General features: G+C 37.2%; 1 protein-coding gene across 2 annotated transcripts in view; it reads left to right on the top strand.

Annotated features, from left to right (window-relative positions):
- Positions 1-22,471, top strand: part of MARCHF8 (membrane associated ring-CH-type finger 8) — a 109,773-nt gene that overhangs the window by 21,180 nt on the left and 66,122 nt on the right. For both annotated transcript variants that reach the window (XM_069071324.1, XM_069071323.1), the window contains exon 2: positions 13,531-13,710. In XM_069071324.1, coding sequence (XP_068927425.1) covers positions 13,609-13,710 — 102 coding nt within the window. In that variant the 5' untranslated portion in view covers positions 13,531-13,608. The remainder of the gene's footprint in view (positions 1-13,530; positions 13,711-22,471) is intronic.

Genomic DNA, 22,471 nt, shown 5'->3' with positions numbered 1-22,471 from the left:
TAACTTAGATTTCTTCATTTGAGAATTGTTTCATCATCCATCAACCATTTATCAATTTGGCAGTGTCTTTTATACTTGTACATTTGAATCAGTTCCTTGTATATCTTGAAATTGAGACCTTTATTGAAGAAACTTGCAAAGATTGTCTTTCCACTTACCTGTTTCCCTTCTGATCTTAGTTGCATTCAACCTACACCCTCTTAAAACACACACACATGCTCATACGCAACAACCCCTTAATCTTATTTTTTAATTAATGGAAAACTACTTTTTCTCACTCCCATCTCTCCCTGAAAAAGAAAGTTAACGTATTTCGGTATTGGTTTTGCTTAGTATTCATCATTCCCTTAATTAATTCTCCCTTCTCCACTTTTCCTGTGTATTTTCCTGTTGAATGAAATGCATTTTCTGCACCCAAATGTGTATATATTTATCCTCTTTTCACTAGTTCAGATGAAAGTGAGACTGTTTCTTGCACCCTCCAACTCTTCTTTATGTAGTCTTCTACTTGTACACTCAAATTATGTTTTAATTTTTCCCATTTTCCTCTTCATTTCTCCTACCCAGTATATTACTTTTCCTCATAAAACATAACAAAGCTGTTCACAGACCCTCTATCTTGTTAGACTCCTTCAGTGATCTCTGATAAAGATAGAGTTCTGAGGAGACACATTGTTTCCCCGTATTAGAATATAAATAGCTTATCCTAGTTTAATCCTTTATAATTGCTTATTCATATTTCCCTCAATTCCTGTATTTGTAGGAATGCTTAGAAGTTCACTAGTTCAATAAAGGTCTGTTTTTTTTCCCCTTCGAGGATCATATTCTGTTTTGCTGGGTAAGTTTTTCTTGTTTGTAAGTCTAGATTTGTTGCCTTCTGAAATATCATATTCCAAGTTCTACACTTCTTTTGAGTGGTAACTGCTAAATCTTGTTTGATCCTTACTGTAACTCCTTAGTACTTGAATTTGTTTCTTTTTGGCTGCTTGCAATATTTTTTTCTTTGACCTGGATTTTGGCTATAATATTCCCAGGAGTTTTCATTTAGGCATTTCTTTCATGAGGTGATTGAAGTAGGGCTTTTAAATCTTCTATTATAATTCCTTTTTTAAAAAATTGAATTTTATTTTTGTGAAGTTGCACCTTATCTTCCTTCTCCCTCCTCCTCCCCACTAAGAAAGCAAGATAAACAAAATCCCTGTTGGAAACATGTATAATCAAGCAAAAACAAATTCCTACACTGACCATGTAAAAAAAATTTCTCTGGGTTTGGTGCATAATCTAGAACAATTCCCTACTGATGGTGAAGATCTCTAAATATTTCTATCCACAGTGACATTGTATTCATGGTCATTTATAACAGTTCAGTCTGGCTATGCACGTTTGAAAACTAAAGTGAATGAATAACTTTTATTTCCCAGATTGCAACATACATTTGGACACACAGTCCCTTGAGTTAGCCTGTTAATTTTTATCTTGAATAAGGGCTGCAGTGTTTATAGTATATGTGGATGGTGAGCCAGAAGGGTATATACAATGGAGCATAAAGTGTGAAAATTGAAAAGGTAGTGGGGGATCAGGTTGTACAGGGCTTTGAATGCTAAGCAAAGGATTTTATATTTCATCCTAGAGATGATAGGGAACCATTGTAGCTCTTTTTTTGGGGGGTGGGGACACTGCTTTTATTTATTTTTATTTTGTTTTTAATTTATGGAATAAAACAAGCATCTCCACAACATAGCACAATAAAAAAGATGATTACACATGAAACTGCAAATCTGCTATGCTTAACTTGCTATTCTTTTCAAATATACAACATTGTCATGTAAATTTTTTCTTCCATCATGTGTGTGTGTAAAATTGTTTTATACATACTTTTATCAGTTCCTTCTCTGAATGCAGATAGTGTCTTTCTTCATATGTCCTTTGTAGTTAATTTGGGTATTTATAATGAAAATAACTTATTCACTCGAAGTTATTTTTAAAACAATATTGCTGTTACTATATACAATGTTTTCTTGGTTCTGCTCGTTTTGCTTTTCATTATTTTGTACTATTCTTTCCGTATTTTTCTAAAATCATTGAGCTCTTCATTTCTTATAGCACTGTTGTATTCCGTCACAATCATATGCTACAACTTGTTCAGCCATTTCCCAATTAATTGACATCCCTGAAATTTCCAGTTCTTTGCCACCACAAAGAGAGCTGCTATACACATTTTAGAACATATACATTCTTTTCCTTTTTTCATAATCGCCTTTGGAAACAGACCAAATAGTGGTATTGCTGAGTCAATGCATACAAGTAGTTTGATAACTCTTTGGGCATAATTCCAGATGATTCTCCAAAATGGTTGGATCAATTCACAATTCCACCAACAATGAGTTAATGTCCCAATTTCTCCATGTCCCCTCTGACATTTGTCACTTACTCCTTCTATCATTTTATTTAGTCTGGTAGTTGTAAAATGATGTCTCATGGTGGTTTTAATTTGCACTTCTCTGATCATAAATTTAGAGCATTTTTAAATGACTATAGTTTTGATTTCTTAACTGGAAAACTTGTTCCTATCCTTTGACCTTTTATCAATCGGGGAATGATTCATATTTTTATAGATTTGATAAAGTTCTTTTATTTATTTTGGATATGAGACCTTTGTCTGACAAACTGTCTATAAATTTTTTTTAAACCAATTTTCTCCTTTCCTTCTGATCTTGGCTACATTTGTTTTATTTGTACAAAAACTCTTAAATTTAATGTAATTGAAATCATCCATTTTACACCTAACTTTTCTATCTCTTTTTTCTTCATAAATTGTTCAAGTCTGATGATGAGTAATATATCCCATGTTCTTTTAATTTTCTTGTAAAATCTCCCTTTATATCTAGGTCATATGTCTGTTTTGACCTTGTCTTGGTAAATGATGTTAAGATATTGGTCTATGCCCCGTTTCTGTCACACTACTTTTCAGTTTTCCCAACAATTTTTTTTTACCAAATAATGAATTCTTATACCAAAATTTTAGAATTACATTTATCAAATACTAGGTTATTATGTTTTGTTTGCTGCCATAAATTCTATCCACTCTGTTCTATTTATCTGCCTTTCTGTTTCTTAGCCAGTACCAAATAGTTTTGACAATTACTACTTTATAATATAGTTTAAGATGTGGTACTGCTAAAACCTTCTTTCTCTACATTAAAAAAAAATTTCCTTTCATATTCTTGACTTTTTTGTAACTCTCTAATTATAGACCCTTTGGAGTTCTGTCCTGGGCCTCTTCTTTTCTCCCTCTCTGCTACTTAACTTGGTGATGTTATCAGTTCCCATGAGTTTAATGACCATCTCTATAGTGGTGATTGTCACATCTACCAGCCTTGCCCTAAACTCTCCACTGACCTCCAATCTTGAATCTCCAACTACATTTCAGACATCTCCAACTGGATATCCAGTAGACATCTTAAACTCAACATGTATGAAACTGAACTCATTGTTTTTCTCCCTCCCCAAAGTTCCCAAACTTATTTGACCTAGTGCCCCCTTTAAAAAAAAATTATTTAGCACCTCTTGGAAATCTTTTTTTTTTTTTTAACCCTTTAACATTTTTGGGTTTTTTTGTATGTGTCATTTCAAACTGCTACCACCCCCCCAGATCTTTCCAGCACCCCCATGGGGCAGTATCACCAACTTTGGGAACCCTTCCCCCTCTCCCCTGCCTACAACCTTTCCTATTTCTGTAGAAGGCAATACCATCCTCCCAGGCCCTAAAGGCTTATACACTAGGTCGTCCTGGACTTACTCCCTATTTCTTGGCCTCCCCTCCCCCCAATAGTCAGACTGTTGCCAAGGCCTTATTAATTTCACTTTGCACCATCTTCCAAATACGCCCCCTTCTCCCCTTTTGACATTGCTGTCCCTCTGGTGCTTGCCTTCATCACCTCACACTTGGACTATTGCAATAGCCTACCTAGGTCAGCCTCCCTCAAGTCTCTCTCCACTCCAGTCTATCCTACTCAGTCAGCAAAGTGATCTTCCTAAAACACAGATCTGACCATGTTACAGTGTCTCCCCATAACTTCCAGGATCAAATACAAAATCTGACCCAGCCCCGTATCTTTTCAGCCTTTCTATACCCTTACTCACCAACATTTATTCTTTGATCCAATGACACCGGCCTCCTGGCTCTTCCACAAACGACATTCCATCTCTTGGCTCTCAGCATTTTTTAAGTCCCAGCTAAAATCCTATCTTCTGTCTGAAGCATTTTCCCACCTCCTTTTAATTCTAGTGCCTTTTCTCTTTTAATTATTTCCTGTTTCTCTGTCAATAGCTCGTTTGTACTTATCTGTTTGCTAGTCTTCTGGAATAGACTGAGCTCCTTGAGGGCCAGGACTGTCTTCTGCTTCTTTTTATGTCCCCTGCAACTTAACACAGTTCTGTCCACATAGTGCTTATTAATGAATGTTTATTGGCGGATTTGACTGAAGTTTAATGAGTGGAGGTGGAGTGATGCGTTCAAACCTGTGCTTTAGGAAGATCACTTTGGCAGATAGACTAGAGTGGGCAGTCCGACCAGCCAGCAAGCAGCTGCTGTAATGCAGATAAAAAATACTACAGATTGAAATGTTTTTTTGAACACGACTAATGTGGGAATTTGTTTTGCTTGACTAAACATGTATTTGTTACATGGGTTTTTTTCCCCCTTTTTAATGAAGATAAGAGGTAGGAGGGAGAGAAAGTATTTTTGTTAATTGGAAAAAATTAAATTTCAAAAGAAGAATTCTTGATTTAGAGTGTAAATCTTGAAATATGTAATTTGGCTTCCCTCAGAACCTTTTTTCTCCTACACCAAATCTTGATTTTGTAGTAGTCAACATTGAAATAAGTTAGGCATTTATAAGCATTCAAACTTATCCAGACTTGGTGAGGTAAAAGTCACTGTAGAAGTTTAGCATAATTAGTCATGTGTTCCATCATGGTGCAATCAAAATAAATTATTTTACATTTTAAAATTTAAAATGTAGAAATTAGTCACTTCAATAGAAGTGAAGTACTCTGACTAATTTTCTTTTTTCTCTGCTAGACCAACCTTTTAACAGAAAGTCAGAAGTTCAGAAGCATGATGAGGCTGAATGAATAATAAAGGAAGGTAGAGGAGAGGGGAGTGACCAGAAGAAGGCGGCAGTGAGGATTGTACCTTGCTTGCCAGAGTCCTTTGGAGCCTTTAACATATCCTAATGCAAAAAAACAGAAATCTTGAAGTATATTTTAGGAACTGTGTACCATTGAGAACCAGGGTCTGCATATCATTTAAGCGAAGGGGAAGGAATAAGCATTCATATAGTGCCTACTATATGTCAAACACTGAGCTAAGTGAGTTTTACAAATTTTTCATTGGATCCTCACCATCCATCACCAAATTCTGGTTAGGTAGATGCTATTATCATCCCCATTTTACAGTTGAGGAAATTGAGGTAGACAAAATGATATGGTAAGTATCTGAGGCCAGATTTGAACAGATTATCTGCATGAGTAAAGAGATCAGTCAACATGGAAAATACTGTATGATTAGAAATCAACTGACCATCTACTTGAGCAGGAGAGCCTAAGACCCAGAGGTGAGAGATGTTGACTAATACATCTAATACAAACCATATTTTGTAAAGAATCTTATCTGTAGTTGCCCTAATAAATGATTATCCCATCTTTGTTTCAAGATCTCTAGTGAGGGAGAGCTAGCTATTTCCTGAGGTTACCCATTTCACATTTGTCTTCCGCTTTGGAACTTGTACCCATTGTTCCTTGTCTGTTTTCTTGGGACCCAGTCCCTCTAATTCATGAAAATTTGTGTTGAGGATGGGACTTAAGGTTCTTTTCTCCACTGTCTTTGTTGCTTCTTTTCATTTCCTTTTCTTGATTATCTGGAAACATATAATAATTAATATTTAATAATAATTGTCATTATCAAGGGGGGAAAAGGTTCCTGAAAGGACAGGTAATGGTACAGACTTGATTTGCTGTACCGTTCATCTGTCTCCTTCATATAAATACATTTGTCAGCTTTGTTCTAGACTGAGTAGACAGACTATAGCCTGAGGGCCAAATCTGCTCTGGCCGCCTGATCTTAGAGGGATTGAGTGAAATCATTGAAGAGGGCCTTCAATGCTAGGCTTAGGAGTTTGAATATAAAGTTATTGTTTAATGCTTTCGTGATCATGTTGTATTCTGGATTAATATTTCAAGTTTGAGTCTTTTAAAGAATAAAGTCTTTATTGCTTTTGCAACTGTGTAGTCAATTTTTTTAACTGTTGTACCTAAAGATACTTTAGTAATATAATTTCATCCTTGCCTCCTAGACAATAAATGGGCAGCAACAATCACTGTGTTTATCCTGTGGTAGAGAAAAAGAGGCATAGGTGAAAAAATACCAGTGTCTCAAGATTATAAAATAAACTGCTCGATTTGAGCGCTGACTGCTCCATGGTCACACCAGCGCTGCCTAATGAAGATAGGAGCAGAGGAGTCATCAGGATTCTGGATTGGTGGGAATGTTAAGAAACTAGCGGTGGTGACTGTGAACAGTATTGTCATAGTTGTCACTTGGGATGCCAGAGATGTGCATTTTGGGTCCTGTCATATGCCATTCTACTTTCTGGCAAATATGTGTCTCTTTTCTAGAATTTTCAAAGATGTGTGTCAGTGATGTAACAATGATTATTGTAGTCGAAGCAGTAAATGTAGCTCTTGGGATGACTGCTAACTTTGTATGGGTATGACTAGTTTGACTATTTAAACATGCCAAGAGATTGTCACCCATGGCATGTTAGTGCTGAAGAAACTGCCCACCACCAGCTCCTCTGACCTTCCAGGGTGTAATAGGATAGCACTGTAAGTAATGACCTGGCAGCATTTCTACAGAGTAATGAATGGACAGTGTGTTTATAGCAGAAAGAAGGCTGTATTTAAAGCCGTTGGGTTCTACTCAGTACCAGGGCTACTAGTCTAAACAAGATGTTTCACCTGCTTGAGTGTCACTCTCTTCGTCAGTAAAATGACGTAGCTGGACCCTGATCTTCCTGCTCTAAAGGCCTAACCAAGACCCTGAGAGTACTTGAAGTAGAATCACCATATGCAGGGATGGCCAACTCACCCCAGGTCTGGAGTTGAGTAGGTGATGTACAGAATAGAGACAGACGTTTGGCTTCCTGATTTTTGGTTACTTATTTTACACCATAATCCAATTAGGTGACATTTTTTTTTGGTTGTTTGGACAGATGAAGGATATTAGTGCTGGCAGAATTTTTGATCATCAGTCAACAAGTTAATTTATTAATTGCTGCCTGTGTACCAGGAGGCACTGCTAGACATGAGAGTACAGAGACAAAAATGAATTGTCCTTGCTCAAGGAGCTTAAGTTCTAGAGGGGTAGAGAGGAGATAACATGTGTATATTTAAATATTTACATGATAAATAGAAGGTGCTTTAGAGAGGGCGGCACTAGCAGTTGGGGGCATCAGAAAAGGTGTCATGTAGAAGGAAGAATTCTGTAATATAGAGGTGAGGAAGGAATGTGCAATCTTGGTATGAGGAATGGCAATTGCAACAGCAGAGAGATGAGAAAAGGATTGTGTGAGGAATAGTAACAAGGCCATTTTGGCTGGACCATGGGGAGAGGGTAATGAATGAATTAGGAAAGGTTGGTTGGGGTCGGATTGTTCATGTACTTAAAAGCCAAAGTTCACATTTAATCCTAGAGACAATAAATGAGGTACCCTTGAGATGTGACCATCTTTTTTAGCTTTAGTCTATTTTTTAGCTTGTGTTTTGTGTGTGTTTGTGCTGGTTTTCTAGGTCTCTTCTCTCCACAACATTTATAGAGTCATACTAGTGAGATTAGTTTTAGAGATTCCGTTTATTATTTTTTTTTTTTTGGAGGGCGGAAGGCAGGGCAGTTAGGGTTAAGTGACTTGCCCAAGGTCACACTTAAGTGTTAAGTGTCTGAGGCCAGATTTGAACTCAGGTCTTCTTTACTCTAGGGCCAGTGCTCTGTTTACTGTGCCACCTAACCGCCCCACTTTATTTTTTTAAAGTAAATTTGTTTCAGTGTCTTTTGTTTTTCTATCTCCTGTATATCCCGCTATATCCCTCCCTCTGCCTCATCCTACAGAGACATCCCTTATGAAAAAGGAAAAAAATTCCATGAAACTAATCAGAATATGGAAACATACACTATTCCATGGACATCTTTGCCAGTTTTTTTTTTTTAACTTGCTCAAGGTTACATGGCCAGTTATTTCTGGGTGTGGTGCTAAGTATCTGAGGCTGCATTTGATTCCCAGGTCATCCCAACACTGGGGCTTACTCACTGAGCCACCTGGCCACCCCTAAGCAATTGGGGTTAAGTAATTTGCTCAAAGTTACACAGCCAGGTATTTCTGGGTGGGTGGTAAGTGTCTTAGCCCGGGATTCGATCCCCAGGTCATCCCGACACTGGAGCTGGTGCTCTTACTCGCCGTGCTACCTGGACGCCCCCATCTTTGCCAGTTTTAAGGGTGTGAGGTGAAACTTCATTGTTGTTCTGTTTTACATTTCTTTTATTAGTATTTTGGAACATTCTTTAATATCGTTGTTAATAGTTTGCAGTTTTCCTTTTGAAAACTGTTCCTTTGACCAATTGTCTCTTGAAGAATGGCTTTTGGTTATAAATATATGTATTACATATGTTATATGTATGTATCTACACATGTATACATGTATATTTGTGCTCATTGTTACTGTATATTAAATAATAAACTTATCAGAGAAATGAGATATAAATATTTTTTCCTATTCTACCATTTCCTTTCTTAATAAAGATTAATTTTGTTCAGAAACTTCAGTTTCATATAATTGCTATTGCCTGTTTTATCTAATGTAATTGCCTTTATCCTTTGCCTGGTTAAGAATACATATGCTATCCATAACTGTGAGAAGTGTAAGATCTGCTTCTCTTCTGATTTTTATATGGAATGAGCTTTAATATTGAGGTCATTCATCCAGAATGGATTGTGGAATGTGGTTTAAAGTATTGAATTGAGCTCAATTTCTGCCAGACTGATTTTCAGTTTTCCTAGAGGTTTGTTTTTTTCCCCCCCTAATAAAATAATTTTTTTTCCTAAGTAATTATTTTCTGGTTTGTGGAACATTGGGTTTTTGAGCTCCATTGTTATTTCTTATTTCCCCTAGTCTAGTCTGTTCCATTAATCTTTCTATTTTTAACCAATACCAGATCGTTTTGATGACTGATGCTTTATAATGGTTTTAGGTCTAGAAATGCTATTCCTTTGTCCCTGCCTCTTTTCACCATTTCTTGTGATATTCCAGATCTTTTATTTTTTTCCAAATGAATTTTCTTATCTTACTGAGTTCTATTAAGTGTCTTTTTGATGATTTTGACTGATTAAAACGTTGATTTTAATTAACCAAATTATCTTTGGTTTTTATCATTTTTTATATTGGCAAAGCCAATCAGGAGCAGTGCAGTTTAAATTCTTTATTTCTTTTAGGAGTACTTTGTAATTGAAATCAGGTCTTTTGTGTCTTTGGTAGATTGATCCCCAGGGTTTTCATGCATTTTTGTAGGTGTTTGGAATGGGATTTCCCTTTTCTGTTATAGCCACTTGAATTTTGTTTCTAAAATGTAGAAATGCCATTGATTTTTGAGGGTTTATTTTGTAGCCTGCAATTTTGCTAAAGCTGTTCATTTGTCTCTCTTTAGTAGCTTTGCTGATTCCCTAGGATTTTCCAAGTATACCAGCATGTCATTAGCAGTTAGAGTTAGTTTTATTTCCTCTTTACTTATGTTTATGCCTTTGACTTATTTCTCTTGTCTTACTGTTATTACTAGCACTTCCAGAACTATATCAGATGATAGTGGGAGGAATGGGCATCCTTGTTTTGCTCCTGTATTTATTGAGAAAGCCAGTTTCAATTTTGCTGATGGAATCCTAACCCTCTCCTGCTATCTCACAAATGTGTGCCTTTCTCACAGGGATAATCAAGCAATCAGATTTATGGAGAAGGGAAGAATTTATGACCAAACAAGAGATAGTGAGCATTACGAAATGCAAAATAGATCATTTTGATTACATTAAATTGAAAACTTTTTGTACAAACAAAGCCAATGTAATCAAGGTTAGGAGGGAAGCAGAAAACTGGGAAAGAATTTTTACAACCAGTGTCTCTAATAAAGGCTTCATTTCTAACATATGCAGAGAACTGATTCAAATTTATAAGACTACAAGTCATTGCCCATTTGATAAATGGTCAAAGGATATGAACAGGCTGTTTTCAGATGAAGAAATTAAATATATCTTTAATCATATGAAAAAATTCTCTAAATCACTATTGATTAGAGAAATGCAAATCAAACCAGCTCTTAGGTACCACATCTCACCGGTCAGATTGGCTAACATGACAAAACAGGAAAATGATAAATGCTGGAGATGTGGAAAAATTGGAACCCTAATGCATTGTTAGTGGAGTTGTGATCTGAACCAACCCTTCTGGAGAGCAATTTGGAACTATGCCCAAAGGGCTATAAAAATATATATACCCTTTGACTCAGCAATACCACTTCTGGAGCTATATCCCAAAGAGATCATATAAATGGGAAAAGGACTCATGTACAAAAATATTTATAGCAGTTCTTTTTGTGTTGACAAAGAATTGGAAATGAAGGAGATACCCTTTAATTGTGGAATGGCTAAACAAGTTGTGGTGTATGAATATAATGAAATACTATTGTGCTATAAGAAATGAGGAGCAAACGGACTTCGTAATAACCTGGAGAGTCTTATATAAAATTTTGTGCCCAATTACAGACACATCGTATCTGTGATTACTGACTTTGAAAGATTGGGCTCCTCCCCGCAATGCGAGTTTATAAGACAACTCCAAAGGACTAGTGATGGAAAAGACTATGCACATCCAGAGAAAGAATCAAGGAGTCTGAATGCAGATTGAAGCAAACTACTTGCTCTCTCTCTTTTTCATTTTGTTTTGTTTCTTCTTCCTCGTTGTTCACTGCAGTGATTATAATTATAATTCTTCTTTACAAGTTGACTAATGTTTAATGTGAAGGTATATGTAGAACCTGTATCAGATTGCATGCCGCTGTCAGGGGCAGGGGGGAGAAGAGGGGGAGAAAATTTGGAACTCAAAAACTTGTGAAACTGAATGTTGTAAACTTAAATACATTTTTAAAAAGATATATTAATAAAAACAAAACCAAGTTCATGGACTCCAAGTAGACCCTCATTTAAGGTTTCTGTCCCATTAAAAGTACAGAACACTTGTAGCAGTAAGAGCCTTTACTGAGGGAAAGTTTTGCTGGCAGAGAAGGTGATAGAGAACATTAAAACCAAGTGAGGGGGTGGTCAGAAGGAAGCATTGTAGTGCCGGCAATCCAACCAAGGGGGGGGGGAGAGGGGAGGGGCATGCGCAAGGATAGAAACAGAGTTGGACAAGAAGGTTGTCCTTCAGTATTATGCAATTTTTTTTTTTAGAGTGGGCAGATGGGAGTGTCCCTTGTATGCTACCATACAGCTGACATGTATTTTGTCTATTCTTTATTATCTTAGTAGTTTCATGCTATGTATGTACCATAACCAACCTATTACCTATGAGAAACATGTAAGATAATGTATTTACAGTCAGTTTAGAATTTATAATGTATTTTTCTGCCTTGTTTTATGTGTATGTTACATAAAATTCAAAAGGGATATTTTTTTCCTGATTGAAAAAAGGATACCAAATGCAAAATGCACAGTTTTGATAACTAAAAATTGCCAGTTGTTTTGCAGTACTTTATTATATTGAGAGTGTTATCTTTCTTGAGCTTTTAATTAGCTACTGAATGAATACATTAGACACATTCAGGTTTTAGTTGGGATTTTATATAGATTGCATTTTAATTCTTTGGTCTTTTGCTGTTTCTATTAACCCATAGCATCATCATCATCATCATCATTGTTATTATTTTGCTTTTTGGAGGGGGGAATGCAGGGCAATTGGGGTTAAGTGATTTGCACAAGGTCACACAGCTAGTAAAGTGTTAAGTGTCTGAAGTCAGATTTGAACTCAGGTCCTCCTGACTCTTAAGTCCCGTGCTCTGTTCACCACGCCACCTTGCCATCCCAGCCCACAGCATTATTTTAATGAATGTTATAATACCAATCAAAAAAAAAGAGGAGGTTGTCCTTATTAATCATACATGAATAATAAATGACTTAACTTCATATGTATTTGTTGTCATGTCAAAAGGATAGGGGTGCTACAATCTTAGTAAGATACAGATGATCAGAATTGGGATTAAAGGTTGATACTTGCATTTCACAGTAAAAAAGATTTGTTCAAGAAAATCAACTAAAACTTGAATATAGTCCTGTAGAAAAAGACTATCAACTATTGAATTTAAGAGTTGGTGGCAAAATAACATTTCAGGCATGTGGAACAGAGAGTGAAAAATCATGGAGACCAGAGATAGCTTGTCATCTCTGAGGACAAGTCAATAAGCTAGTGAAACTGGATCATAGAGGAGGTGGAGGCGAGTAGAGTAGAAGGAGATTAGAAAGGTGAAAAGGGTTGTGTTCATTTTTGTGCCATAGAGGCACCAGAATAGGATTCTAGGGAAAGACTCTTACATGAGGAGAATAGTAAAGATTTTTGTTGGTCCGTTCAATTTTATCTACAAATTTTTGAAGACTGATGTTTTAAATCATCCCTCAAACATCAGTCTGTTTATAAATTATAAAATCTAACTAGTCAGTCAATCAACTAGCATTTATTAAGCACCTTCTGCTATTTCCCAGACACTGTTTTAAACTCTGGGGACATATATAAAAAAGGAGAAAACAATCCCTGCTCTCTAGGAGCAGCAACATGTAAATAATTGTGTACAAACAAGGTATATATATAAATTGGGATTAACCCCAGAAGGAAGACACTAAGATTAAAGAAGCCTGGGAAAGGTTTCTTCTAAAGGTTGGTTGATTTTCGCCGAAACTTAAAGGAAGCCAGGACACAGAGATGAAGAGGGAGAGAGGTCTGGTGTAAGGGAGGGCCAGTGAAAATGCTTGGAGTCAGGAAATGAATTGATTTGTTTGAGAAAAACAAGGTGGCCAGTGTCACTGGATTGCAGAGGATGTGGAGGGGTGTAAGGTGCAAGAAGACTGGAAAGGTAAGAGGAGAGCAGGTTTTGAAGGGCTTTCAAAACCAAACAGAGGATGTTATGTTTGATCCTGTGGGTAAGAGGGAGCCATTGGTGTTAATGAATGAGAGGTAGCGTCACATGGTCAGACCGGTCCTTGAGGAAGATCAGTTTGACAACTGAGTGGAAGATGAATTATAATGGGGAGATATTTGAGGTCCAAAAAACCAACCTGCAGGCTATTGCCGTAGTCCATTTGTGAGGTGAAAGGGGCCTGCATTAGGATGGTAGAAGTGTCATATGGAATTTTAAATTGTCTTTTTTCTTGCTTTCTTTTAAAGCTTCAGGTCCATGACACAAAATGACCCTCACGGTGAAGATTTTCATCCTTAAGCAAGAAGACCAAACCAGAGGTTGTGATGAACATGCCACTGAATCAGATCTCTGTCATTCCAGCTCGAGATGCTACCTCTGTCAGGGTCTCCAGGAGTAAGACCAAAGAAAAAGATAGGGAAGAGCAGGTATGTTAAGACATCTCTAAATTTCATTAGACATTATATGTGGCTTTTATAATTAATGTTTTCTCAGATCAAATATGTAAAGCTGTACAAATTTTAAGATTGTGGGATAATAGCTTTAGGGAGAATTGTACTTTGATATGTTTTCATTTTTAAATACAAATGCTATGTAATTATCTCACTTAATGTGATGCAAAAAAAAATTGTTCTTTAAACTAATTTATTCCTTAGTTGAAAAGGCAGCATGGAAAGAACAGCAGATTTAGAATGAGAAGACATGAGTTCTGACATTGAATGTACATGGCCTTACCAAAGTGTAGCAGCAAACACCCCAAGCGTCCTCAGGGTTTGCTGCCAATACAGGTTCTTAGATCTGCTTTGTTAAAGGAAAGCAACTCAAAATGGGTTAACAAGCTTACTTTAATCAGTCAGACATATATCGTTTACCTTGTTCAGGGGAAAAGGTCAGCACCCCGAACTTCAAAGTATACAGGCAGAATTATCAAGACAGAAACAGCCAACCATTACATCCATACCCAGTCAACATCTGGGTTTTAACATCTGGGGTTTTCAAAGCAGGGGGGGGGCTCTGGACAACGGCTTCCCAGAATCCAGATCAAATCACAGAACACTTCTCAAAGTGAGCCCCCAAAACAAAGCTACACATCAGGGCTTATATATCCTTCTCCTGGCTCAGAGAATGTAACAACCTTATTGACTCACTGGCCAATCAAGAAGTATCTACTGAAAAACAAGCCTCCCACCCCAGGCTTCAGGTGCACTTTAGCCTAGGGGCAGGGAAGATCTTCCAAATTTGCATTTCCATTACACAAAGTCATAGGATCTAGATTTAGAGTTAGAAGGTACATCTGAGGTCATCTGGTCGAAGCCCTTCATTTTACAGATGAGAACACAGGCCCAGAGAAGTGAAGGGATTAGCCCAGGGCTCCTAGTGATGGACCTCAGTCTTCTCACTCTGCATTGAGCACTTAGGGTGCTATACCATGCTCAATTTCATTCTAGACTTTAAGTTCTGCTAAAGTAAGATCATAATATTTGTATTACCTAACTTTTTGGATTGTTGTTGTAAGGATCAAATTAGATAATGCCTGTAAAAATGCTTACTTAGCTCATTCTAAGGTAGTGGTTCTAGGGTCACCAATGATATGACTATATTACTACAAACCCCCTGGCATATCTTCTCTATTTTGCATGTATTTTTTGACCTTCCATTTTCATCCAGAAATTTCTTTTGGGACAGTCTGGCCTCATTGGATCTCAGACTGACCAAGCTTGCTGCAGGATCGTTGGGTTTTGTTTTGGTTTTTTTTGCCTTTATTTGGAGGGCAGTTGGGGTTGTGAGTTGCCCAAGGTCACATGGCTAGTAAGTGTTAAGTGGCTGAGGCCAGATTTGGACTCAGGTCCTTCTGACTCCAGGGCCAGTGCTCTATTCACTGTGCCACTTAGCCACCCCAGCAGGATAATTTTCCTCTTTCCTGCCAGTATGGTTTAAAATCTTATACACTAAACTGGTATTGTCTTTGGCTGCCACCTCTATCTACCTATTTCTGAATGACACAAAATGGTGGTTGTCTCATCTTTATCATAATATAATATAATAATTGATGATTAAACTTACAATAAATAACATGTATATGTGTATGTATACACATATGTAATTCTGTACCCTGAATTCATCAGGGATTGTCAGGGGGTTGGTAGCATGCTTCTTCACTGGTCCTCTAGAATCCTGATTGGTCATTGAATTGATCAGAGTTCTTCTTCACTTCTTTCAGAGTTGTCTTTATAATATTATTGTTATTGGTTCTGGCCACTTCATTTTGAATTAGTTCATGCTGATGTCTCTGAAACCATTCTTTTCATCATCTATTATAGCACAGTATTATTACATTGTAATGCTTTCATATACTGTAATTTGTTTATCCATTCCCTAATTTATGGGCACTCTCTTAGTTTCAAGTTGTTTTTTTTTTTGCCACCACAAAAAGAGCTACTTATAAATATTTTTGTTTACATGGATCCTTTGTCTCTTTGATGTTGGGTGGGAGGGGGTGATTGATCTTCTAGTGGTATCATTGGATCAGAAGGTAGCAAGCCCAGTTGAGTGACTTTTGGGGAATAGTTCCACATTGCTTTCTACAGTTCACTGATTTGTAGCCCCTCCAACATTTGTTATTTTTACCAGTCTGATAGGTATGAAGGAGAGCTTCTTAAATTGTTTTTAGTTTGTATTTTTCTAATTATTGGTGATCTGAAGCATTTTTCATATGATTGGTGATAGTTTGAATTTCTTCATTTGAAAAATTCTTGTTATACCTTTGGACCATTTATCTTTTGAGGAATGACCTTTTCTTATATGTTTGAACCAATTCTTTATATATCTTGGAAATGAAATACTTATCAGAGAAACTTGTTGCAACCATTTTTTCCTAGTTACCTGTTTCAGTTCTGATTCTACCTCCATTATTTTTTTGTTTGATTGGTTTTGTTTGTTTTTTTGCAAAATCTTTTTCATTTTATGTAATCAGAATAATTCATTATAGCTTCTTGGTCCTCTCTATCCCATGTTTGATCATGAATGTTCTCATATCTGAAAGGTAACTTCTCCTTTCTCCTCCAATTTGTTTATGATGTCACCTTTTTTATATTGCATGTATATTCATTTAGAGCTTATCTCGGTATATGGTGTGAGGTGTTGGTTTACTTGGTATCTGCCAAATTTCTTTACAAGTTTCCCAGCAGTTTTTATTGAATAGTCCATTCTTACTCCAGTAATTAAGATCTTTGGATTTATTTAACACTAGGCTGCTGTATACTTAATCTCTCTCACCTGATCAACCTTTCTTTTTTAATGAGAACTAATGCTTCTAATGGACTAAGGATTCTAATGATTACTACTTTGTAATACAGTTTGAGATTTGGTACTGTTAGTACTGGTACACTTTCTTCCCAGTCCTGTCCCACTCCCACCTCACTACCTTATTTCTCCTGAGACTCTTGACCTTTTGTTCCTCCAGATGAATTTTTTTACTATTTATATTTTTTTTGATAATTTTATTGGTATGTCACTGAGTAAGTAAATTAATTTAAGTGATATTGTAATTTTTATTATATTGACTCAGCCTACCCATGAGCAATTAACATTTCTCTAGTTGTTTGTCTTCGTTTTCAGGTGTTTTATTTCAGGTGTATTCATATAGTTCCTGTGTAAATCTTGATAGGTAGATTTCTAAGTGATTTATACATTCAATAGTTATTTTAAATGGTTTCTTTTTCTGTCTCCTCCTACTGGGGTTTTTGGTAATATACACAAGTACTGATGACTTAACATCTATTTTATATCCTGTAATTTTGCTGACATTATTATTAGTTTGAGTTAATTTTTTATTTGGTTCTCCAGGATTCGAGTATAGCATTATATCATTTGACAAATTTCATTTCCTCGTTTTATCATTTGCAGAATTTCATTTCCTCGTTAACTGTGCTTATTCCCTCAATTTCTTTCTCTTGTCCTGGTTTTATAGCTAGAATTTCTAGCACTATTCCAAGTAGTACTGGTGGTAATAAACATACCTTCTTTATCCTTACTCTTACTGGAAAGGCCACTAATTTATCTCCAATATTTATGTTGATAACTTTTGATTTTAAATAGATACTACTTTTCATATTAAAGAAAGATCCACTTATTCCTAAGTTTTCTAGTGTGTTTTTTTAAAAAAGTAATGTTTTTTCTGCATCTGTTGATATAATTGTATGCTTTTTTTGTTCTTGTTATTAACAGGGTCTATTATGTTAATAGTTTTCTTAATACTGATCCAGTGCTACATTTATGGTATAAGTTTAACCTGGTCATATTTTGATCTTTGTGATGCTGCTATAGCTTCTTTGCTAACAGTGCTCTTTCTCAATTCACCCTGGTTTAGGTATCAAGACCTTGTTTGGTAGGATCCCTTTTTGTTCTATTTTTCAAAGACTTTATATAATATTGGAATTGTTTTTTGAATATTTAATAGAATTTACTTGATCTGATTCTGGATTTGTTTTTTTTTTTAATTTGGGAGCTCTTTCGGAGCTATTTGGGAATTTATTGCTTGTTAAAATATTTTTGGACTAGATTGTTTAATCTTTTGTGGTATCATTTTAGGCACTTTATATTCTTGTAAGTATTTATAAATTCCATTCAATTTTTTGGTTATATTGGCATATAATTGGAACTTCTGGATCATGTGACCAACTAGAAGACTAATTTTTTTCCCCAGTCCTCATGATCTCTCAGATCTTCCAAAATAGGAATTATATGCAAGAGGTAATGCAATTTCAGGTGTTTCCAAGAACACAAACCCCAGAAATCTGATGTACTAACAAGAGAAGAGACCCTTACACTCACTTAGCACCCTCTCTGGACTATAGCCATGCTCTTGGCAATAGGTACTATACAAACTAACCCAACAGAATTCAGCTCTCTCTTCTTCCCTTTTCCTTTATCCCAAATGCAGTGGAGATCCAAACAGTAGATGTTAGTTTAAGCTGTGATGGTAGTACTCTGTGTCACAACAGAATTCAGCCAGAGAATATAGGAAAAGAAGGATTAGGATGTGTGTGACTGTGGCTATGACTCTTATTATGTGACACTCCACTAAACCTGAGGGAAATCCCAGTGTCTAGCTGGGGCCAATTTTGTCTCCCCAAAAGTTAGTTAGAGAAGAGACCGAGGATGGTGAACTTTGAATTCCCTAGTGTAAGAAGAGGCTCAGAAGCTTTGAGATCCTGTCCTCAAGAAAATCACTATCAAAAAGGAAGGAGTCAGAAAGTGAGCATTAGGGAAAAACAAGAGGTAAAAAACTGAAATTTCCAAAGATCTCAGGAGGAAAAAAAATTAAAGACTTTTAGCATAATCAGATAAACAGATATTAATAACAAACGAATTTAGCCTTCAGCTAACCTAAAATAGTTTGGACACAAACAAATATTGCCAGACCAAGGAAAATAGATCAATACTTGATGAGGCACGGGCTCTTGTCAGTTCATTGTTATTGGGGTTTTTTAATTTTAAATTTATTTAAACATCCTTTTTTTTTTTAATTTGAGTTCAGGAAAAAAATAGACAAAAAAATACGAGTAAAATAAAGTTCTTTCTTCAGAGGTGTGAAGAGCATTTTACATCATAAGTCCTTCAGAACTGTTTTAGATCGTTGTATTGCTGAGTATAGCTAAGTCCTTCACAGCTGATTATCATATAACTATAAAGCCCACGAGCAGCTTTCTAGAAGAATGCTACTGTGAACAGCTTTCAGGGTTCTGATTACACAGTATAGGGAACACTATTCCATAACAAATCAGAGCAAAACATTGACAGAAATCAAGATATAGCATTCACAACATTACAATTTATCAACTATCAATTATCAGTTTATCAACTTATCGCTAATATGGCCATATAGTTTTCACCACAGTGGTCACATAGTTTTTTTTTTTCATTTTTCAAATGCTTTATTAACTTCTGATTTACATCATTCATTTCCGCCAGATTTTGAGTTACAAATTTTCTCCCCGTTTTCCCCCTACCCACCACCCCAAAATAGCAGTCCCACAGGATATCCCCTCCTCCAATCTGCTCTCTCCCATATCTTCTCCCATACCCCCTTCGACTTTTCCAGTAGGGCATGGTGGATCTCTGTGCCCCAGAGCCTGTATATCTTATTTCCCAATTACATGTAAAATAATATTAATAATGGTATATATATATATATTTTTTTTAAACATTTGATTTTAAAATTTTGAATTCCAGATTCATTCCCTTCCTCCCTTGTCACCCGCCCTTACTGGAAAGAGAAGCAGTTCAGTATAGGTTGTACATGTATAGCTAATGCAAAACATTAACGTAGTAGATATATTGTAAAAGACTGACTATATTTCCCTCCCTCCTATCCTACCTCCCACTTGTTCTATTCTCTACTTTGATCCCATCCCTTTTCAAAAGTGGTTGCTTCCAACTTCATTCCCTTCCATCATCCCCTCTCTCATCCCCTTCCCCCCTACTCTCCTGTAGGGTGAGATACCTTATTTAGTGTGTATTTCATTCCCTCCCCGAGCCAAATTCAATGAGAATAAGGTTGACCCATTCCCTTTTGCCTTCCTATTCTTCCCCTCCATTGTAACCATTTTCCCTTGCCTCTTCTATATGAGATAGTTTACCCCATTCTGTCTCTCCCCATCTCCTCTCATTATATTGCTCTCTCACCTCTTAATTTCCCCTTTTAAGTATCATCCCTTCCTATTAAATTGGTCCTGTGCCCTCTATGTATACCTGTATACATACATACACACATTCACATATGTATTCATACACCTGTACACCTCCGATAAAGACACACACATATATGTATATATATAATTTCTGTTCCCTTCAACTATCACACTGAGAAAAGTTTAATCAGTTACAATTATCGTTTTTTCCATGTAGGAATGTTAATAGTTCAACTTTGATAAGTTCCTTATGATTTCTTTTCCCTGTTTACCTTCTCTTGCTTCTTGTATCTGAATGTCAAATTTTCTGTTCAACTCTGGTTTTTTCAGCAAGAATGCTTGAAAGTCCTCTGTTCTACTGAATGACCATATTTTCCCCTGAAACATGATACTCAGTTTTGCTGGGTAGGTGATTCTTGGTTTTAATCCCAGCTCCTTTGACCTCTGGAATATCATATTCCAAGCCCTTTGCTCCCTCAGTGTAGAAGCTGCCAGATCCTGAGTTACCTGGATTGTGTTTCCACAATATTCAAATTGTTTCTTCCTGGCTGCTTGTAATATTCTCTCCTTGATCTGGGAATTTCAGAACCTGGGCACAATATTCCTAGAAGTTTTCCTCCTGGGATCCCCTTCAGGAGGTCATCGGTGGACTCCCCCAACCCCTATTCTGCCCTCTGGTTCTAAAACATCAAGGCAGCTTTCCTTGAGAATTTCTTGGAGGATGACCTCTAGGTTCTTTCCTTGATCATGGCTTTCAGGTAGTCCAACAATTTTTAAATTATCTCTCCTGGATCTATTCTTCAGGTCAGTGGCTTTTCCCATGAGTTATTTCACATTGCCTTCTATTCTTTCATTTGTTTGGATCTGTTTAACAGCATCTTGGTTTCTCATAAAGTCATTAGCTTCCATTTGCTCCAGTCTACATCTGAAGGAATGATTCTCCTCATTGGGCTTTTGAGATTCCCCTTCCATCTGGCGAATTCAGGTTTTTAAGGCATGCTTCTCCTCATTGCCTCCTTGAGCCTCTTTTGCCACCTGAGTCAGTCTGTTTTTTAAGGTGTTCTTTTCTTCAGGCTGTTGACTCCCATTTCGTAATTTTCTTGCATTGTTCTCATTTCTCTTCCCAATTTTTCCTCCACTTCTCTTATCTGCTTCTTAAGGTCCTCTATGGCCTGTAACCAGCTTGCATTTTCCTTGAAGCTTTTGGTGCAGGAGTTCCAATTTCACTGTCTTCCCCCTGCTCCATGCCTTGATCCCTTCTGTCCCCAAAATAGGAGTCCAGTGTTGGATTTTTCTGTTTGCTTCCTTTGCCTGGTCATGTTGCCACTCAATTACTTGACCTTTGGGCTTCTTGCCACAGTAGGACTCTGCTGCCAGACAGGGGAGCCACATACCAAATTCTGGGGTTTTCTCAGCTGCTGGAGGTATTAGTTGGGTGCCCTCTCTGAAGCCTCCAAATGATCTGGCAAGCTGGTTGCACACCCCAGGACCTCCACCCTAGACTGCAATCCAGATCCAACCAGGTTAAAGCAAGAGCGATTACCCCTCAGACTGGTTGCTTGATCCCCCTACACTCTGCAGGCCAGGAGCTTCTCGACCTGAGGACAAAAGCCGTCGCACCAACTACTAGGTCCCAAAGTCCACACTGCACTGACCTCTCATTTTGTCCTTAGCATTTTTGTGTTGATAATTCTGGACCACCACAGCTGCTAGTGATCTGGAGTCCCTCCAGTCAGCGGCTAGTCAGGCCCACTCTGAGGCCAAGACCTCGACATGGAGCTGAGCTTGGCTCCCAGAGCGCTGTGCTGGCCAATTCCTGCCAGGCTGTCCCCAGTGGGAGGCCAGCTCCTCTGTGTCATCCTGTGGGCTCTGTAGCTCCAAAGTTTGTTCAGACCCTTTCACATGGATTGGAGGTGGTGAGAGCCAGAGCCACGCAGAGGTCCTGTTTCTACTCTGGTCACATAGTTTTCAACAAAGAAAAACAAATCATTTAGTCAATCATTCATTCATCCTTAAGGAGGTTTGCCTCCTTAAGGGACACAGAGTACAATTAGTCAAAGTTCTCCACCCATGGGGTCACCCAAGTTACAAATCAGTTACTAAATTTAATCATCCACTATTCAATCATCAGAAAATACACAAGCCCTCCACCCCTAGGTCACTAGTAAATTATAATCTTCTAGTCAGTACACAGTATCCAAATAAAGTCTTCTTTCAGCTTGACTTGGCTATTCTCTGGATCCCCTTCCATGGTCCCAGATCCTACCTGGATTCACCAAACTGTCACCTGGGTTCAAAGGCAGACAGCTCCCAGGTTCTTGTCCAGCTCTCCAAGCACTTCCTGTTCCACTCTCAAGCTCACAGAATCCAGTCCATCTTAAATGCTTCACAGTCTTTGTTCCCAGAAAGTCAAGGCTTAACAAAGCCAGAAAACTGGTTCATACAAATGACCAGCATGCTTCTTCAGTCTGCAGCAGCTCAGACTGGCCTTCAGCTC

This window comes from Petaurus breviceps, unplaced genomic scaffold, assembly GCF_028583685.1.
Source record: "Petaurus breviceps papuanus isolate PSGF00001 unplaced genomic scaffold, PetGlider_PUasm1.0 90825, whole genome shotgun sequence".
Classification (NCBI taxonomy): domain Eukaryota; kingdom Metazoa; phylum Chordata; class Mammalia; order Diprotodontia; family Petauridae; genus Petaurus; species Petaurus breviceps.
Note: the sequence above shows the minus strand (reverse complement) of the source record. Positions and strands in the feature narration are given on the sequence as shown.